The sequence below is a fragment of the Cyprinodon variegatus genome, unplaced genomic scaffold (genome assembly GCF_000732505.1).
Source record: "Cyprinodon variegatus isolate N-32 unplaced genomic scaffold, C_variegatus-1.0 Scaffold753, whole genome shotgun sequence".
Classification (NCBI taxonomy): domain Eukaryota; kingdom Metazoa; phylum Chordata; class Actinopteri; order Cyprinodontiformes; family Cyprinodontidae; genus Cyprinodon; species Cyprinodon variegatus.
The window spans coordinates 364,849-370,214 of record NW_015151206.1 but is presented as its reverse complement, the minus strand read 5'-3'; the positions used below and the strand labels follow the sequence as shown (position 1 = coordinate 370,214).

General features: G+C 47.1%; 1 protein-coding gene across 1 annotated transcript in view; it reads left to right on the top strand.

Moving 5' to 3' along the window:
• LOC107098180 (chloride intracellular channel protein 6-like) overlaps window positions 1–5,366 on the top strand; it is a 20,150-nt gene that overhangs the window by 8,856 nt on the left and 5,928 nt on the right. Inside the window, exons 2-4 of the mRNA XM_015395694.1 lie at window positions 4,721–4,830; window positions 4,909–5,034; window positions 5,146–5,252. Of these exons, the coding sequence (XP_015251180.1) occupies window positions 4,721–4,830; window positions 4,909–5,034; window positions 5,146–5,252 (343 nt within the window). The remainder of the gene's footprint in view (window positions 1–4,720; window positions 4,831–4,908; window positions 5,035–5,145; window positions 5,253–5,366) is intronic.

The window sequence follows — 5,366 nt, the reverse complement described above, 5'->3', positions numbered from 1 at the left end:
TTTGTCTTTGGCTGGTCTTTTGCTGCTCCTTGTCTAGTCCTTGGTTGGCCTTTGGTTTGTCTTTGGCTGGTCTTTTGCTGCTCCTTGTCTAGTCCTTGGTTGGCCTTGTTTGGTACTTTGCTGTTCCTTGAGTGGTCCTTGGCTGGTCCTTAACTGGTACTTGGTTGGCTCTTGGAGTGTCCTTGGCTGGCCCTTGGAGTGTCCTTCACTCGTCCTTGGTTGGTCCTTAATTGCTCCTTCGCTTGTCCTTGGCTGGTCCTTATCTGGTCCTTGGCTGGTCCTTGGCTGGTCTTTGGCTGGCCTTTGGCTGGTCCTTGGTTGGTCATTGGCTGGCCCTTGGCTGGTCCTTGGTCGGGCATTGGTTTGTCCTTGGCTGTTCCTTGGCTACTCCTTGACTGTTCCTTGGTTAGTCCTTTGTGGTCCCTAACTTGTCCTTGGCTGGTCCTTAACTTTTCCTTTGTTGGCCCTTGGTTTGTCCTTTGTTGGTCTCTGACTGGTCCTTTGCTGGCCCTTGGAGTGTCCTTTGCTGGTCCTCGGTTGGTCCGTCACTGGTGCTTGACTGATCCTTGGCTGGTCCTTAACTGGTCCTTGGTTTGTCCTTGATTGGTCATTGGATGGCCCTTGGCTGGTCATTAGCTGATCCATGGCTGGTCTTCTGTTGGTCCTTGGCTAGTCCTTGTGTGGCTTTTGGTTTGTCCTTGGCTGGTCCTTAGTTGGTCCTTGGTTTGGCCTTGGTTGGTACTTCGCTGGTCCTTGAGTGGTCCTTGACTGGTCTTTGACAGGTCTTTGTCTGGTCTTTGGCTGGTCATTTGTTGGTCCATGACTGGTCCTAGGCTGGTCCTTGGTCGGCCCTTTTTGTTTGTCCTTGGCTGGTCTTTCACTGGTCCTTGGCTGGCCCTTGGCTGTTCCTTGGCTGGTCATTAGTTAGTCCTCAGCTTTTCTTTTGTTGGCCCTTGACTGGTTCTTGGCTGGTGTCTGGTTGGTCTGTTGTTGGTCCTTGACTCGTCATTGGTTGGTCCTTAACTGGTCCTTTGTTTGTCCCTGGCTGTTCCTTGACTGGTCCTTGGCTGGCCCTTGGCTGGTCCTTGGCTGGTCTTTTGTTGATCCTTTACTGGTCCTTGACTGGTCCTTGGCTGGTCCTTGGCTGGTCTTTGGCTGGCCTTTGGCTGGTCCTTGGTTGGTCATTGGTTGGTCCTTGGCTGATCCTTGGCTAGCCCTTGACTGGTCCTAGGCTGGTCCTTGGTTGGTCATTGGCTGTCCCTTGGCTGGTTCTTGGTCAGTCATTGGTTAGTCCTTGGCTCTTCTTTGCCTAGCCCTTGACTGGTCCTTGGCTGGTCCTTGGTTGGTCCTTCGCTGTTCCTTAACTGGTCTTTGGTTTGCCCTTGGTTTGTCCTTGGCTGGTCTCTGACTGGTGCTTGGCTGGCCCTTGGAATGTCCATGGCTGGTCCTCGGGTAGTCCTTGGTTGGTCCTTCGCTGGTCTTTAACTGGTCCATGGTTTGCCCTTGGATTGTCCTTGCCTGGTCTCTGACTGGTCCTTGGCTGGCCCTTGGAGTGTCCTTGGTTGGTCCTCAGTTGGTCCTTGGTTGGTCCTTCACTGGTCCTTAACTGGTCTTGGGTTGGTTCTTGGTTTGTCCTTGGCAGTTATTGGCCTACATGTTCTGAATGCTGGCGTACCATAAAGAATAAATTATGAACAGTTTAGTTTGTGCCCTCACGTCGTTGCCCATAGGAAGACGTTACTTGGATTTAACTTAACGGAATATCTTCAGAACGGCTCCAAATGACACAAAACTCATAAGGGCAAGTAGAACATGATGTAATAATGTAAAATCAAGGGCCTAATGTAAAAAAAAAAAACGGCGTTCCCCTTTAACTGGTCCTTGGTTGGCCCTTGGAGTTTCCTTCACTGGTCCTTGGTTGGTTCTTGGTTGATCCTTCACTAGTCCTTGACTTGTCCTTGGTTGGCCCTTGGTTTTTCCTTGGCTTGTCTTTGACTGGTCCTTGGCTGGTCATTGGTAGGCTCTTGGCTGGGCCTTGGCTAGTCCTTTCTTTTCTTTTGTTGGCCCTTGACTGGGCCTTGGTTGATGGTTTGCTGGTCTTTTGTTGGTCCTTGACTCGTCATTTGTTGGCTCTTAAGTGGCCCTTGGTTTGTCTTTGGTTTGTCCTTGACCTGCCCTTGGCTGGTCCTTGGCTGGTCTTTAGTTGGTCGTTGGCTGGTCCTTGACTGGTCTTTGGCTGGTCGTTTGGTGGTCCATGGCTTAAAGCATCATCTCCTGGTCAGACCCTGTAATTAAGTGAAAGGGTGGAGTCACAGTAAAAAAATATTCACGCCCAGGAGAAGGCCAGTGACTGGAAGTTGGAGTGGAAATTGCTGCCATTGGGCTTTTGACTGGGGAGAGCCATTTCCAATGGCTGCTACTGTACCTCTGCTTTGTTTTGATTAAAACAGCAAAAATCCATCCATATATGGTCACTTTAGCACATCCTTAACAGAATACTTCCATCTCTGGGTGTCATCTATAAAACTCAAAGAAAGTGCAAAGAGAAGAGAGTAGATCCTAAGAGGGAACCTTGCGGTACCTCAACCCTCTAAAGGAGCCTCAGAGAAAGGAAAGTCAGCCAGCTGGACAGAGAAGCTTTTGCAGGACTGTCCCTAGAAAAGTCCAAGAGATTTAATGGAACCTACAGTTTAAAGATTCCACATTAAGTCAAATTGATTATTTACTTTGGATCAATCTGACTTGATGATCTGGTGAACTGTAAAGATAATAGGTGTTGTGAATCAGCTCTATATAAATAAACTGTAAAAATTGAATTAAAACAGGTCATTAGAAACTCAAAGATGTGCTTTTCTCTCATTTATTTTACCAAACTGTAGATGCTTCTGTACTTAGAGATAAACCACCGCTAGTGCTTTAAAAGGAAGACTGACCCAACACTAGTATTAGCTGTCAATTAGCAATTAGCTAAATGTGCTATGTCGATTGTTATTATAACTACGGCCCTCATTCTGTCCTTATCAAAGAGACATTAGCACCATTTACACTAAAATCTGAGAACTGAACCGTGCTGAGCTTGGTTCCTTACGACTGTTTACACACCACGCTAGCATGGTTCCTCGCCTCCTAGTGTTCATCTACGGTACTACTACTACATTCAGGAAGTTAGCTGAGAGTCAGGAGAAGAAGGCAGCCTTTGGTGAATTTCCTTGACAGAGTTTTGGGAAGTGGATACGACAAACCATAGTCTAATCAGGGCTTCCAGACGCAGGAAACTACACATGTTGAGGTTCCTAACACTGCTATGCAGAATCATCACTGGAAATTGAGTGGCAAGGTAGGGAAGCCACAGAGTCGTGCTATGACATAATCAACGGATGAACCTGGCTGTCATGATCTGGCCTGATAGTTTCACCTTAGCTGTTAATTTCACTCACCTGCCTAGCTTTGCACGGTTCCTAATCTTCACTCATCTTTTCTGCCTGCGTTTGAGCTTTATATTCGATTCAGCCTGAGCGATCGGGCCAGATCATTATTGTTTTTTGTCTGTTTGGTGATTTTAGATTGTTCCATGGTTCATGTCCTGGTTCATGGCGGCCAGCGGAGTGAGGGGGTTTTAGTGTTTGTCCTGTTTGTTGATCGTATCGTGGTTCTTCTCCGCAGAGCCCTCAGGGTTTTGGCTCAGAACGTGGAGAAAGTCAGTTTTATTCCTGTAAGCCTGGCTCCTAGGAGGAGACCAGTTTAAAGTTTCCTGCAGAAATCCTGGTGCTACGTCTTGTTTCTGTTCTCGCTGAGCCTGCTAGTCTCCATCTTATCCTGCACGTCTCCATCTTATCCTGCCCGTCTCCATCTTATCCTGCCCATCTCCATCTGTGTGTGTCTGTGTGGGCACGCTTCTGGACCCGTCTGACTCTGTGATTCCTGGAAATCTGGATCCTTCTGTTTCTGATTTGGGTCAGAACTTCAGAACAGCTGTGGACTCTTGGATTCCTGGACTTTTCTGGTCTGCTCTTTTTTCCCCTGACCTGAATCGGCCTGCTGTATGTTCTCCGAGGCTGCAGCATCGGGGACACTCTGGGCGGCCCCAGCCCATTGGCTGGATCTCACCTGTCTCAAAGGGGATGGACTGAGCTCTCAAACCAGGTAAGTGAACCAAACGGATAATCATCTTGCATCAGATTATCTTGGTCACTTACCTGTGTTTTTCCCTTCAAAGTGTCCGTGATTGGACGGTGCCACGCCCAACAAGGACCAGTGAAGGAGCCGCAACTGTCTGTTCTGTTCTGTCTGTTTTATTTTAATAAACGTTTTGAACTTTCTTGCTGACTGTCTCAACTTGAATACTTGGTCTCTCTGTCGCGCTTTATGACACTGGCCTTCTGAGGACGCAGCCACTGGATCCCAACTCAGCAAATGAGATACCAATTTTTTGGAAGTTGGTATCTTTGGAAGATTTGGAAGCAATGCTATAGTTTTCCTCCACTTCTAAGTCTCCAAAACGGAGATGAGTTCCTTTTAAGTAGATGGCAAATGTTGTGTCCTTCATTGGTCCGCTTGAAGGTGACAAAGAAGTGACTTATGAGAGACAGTTTGCCTTTTATAGGATATATGCTGGATTTATCCAGTGGATCATTTCTCAAACTCTGTCTTAAAAATGATTTAATGTGTTTTAATAACAGAGACTAGATGGATTTTAACATCTTGGTTTACATGTGTTCAGGCAGGAAGCGATGGAGAGAGCATCGGGAACTGCCCCTTCTCCCAGAGAATCTTCATGATCTTATTGCTGAAAGGCGTCGTCTTCACCGTCACCACGGTGGACGTTAAGAGGTAAAGAACGCGTCCTGTTCGTCCGCCTTAGAACACGTTTCTTCTTGAATCAGTTGTCGGTTCTGTTTGGACCTTCAGAAAACCAGCCAATCTGCAGGACCTCGCTCCAGGGATCAACCCTCCTTTCATAACCTTTAATGGTGAGGTCAAGGTTGACGTTAACAAGATGGAGGAGTTCCTGGAGGAGAAACTGGCTCCACCTCGGTACATACGCACACAGAGACATAGATTACGTTCATACCTACCTCAATGACGGGCTACCAGCAAAGATATAACAGCTGTCAGTTAATCTGATCTTTTTGTCTTAAAAACCAGGTACCCCAGACTAGCTCCCAAACATCATGAAGCCAACACAGCAGGAATCGACATCTTTGCCAAGTTTTCTGCTTACATCAAAAACCCAAGAAGAGACACCAACGATGGTAAGTACGACTCACTATTTGGGCCAGGCTAGACATTTTTTTCCCCCTTCTATTACGAGAAAAATGTTGTAACATTGCAAGAATAAAGTCGTAAAATTACAAGAATAAAGTCGT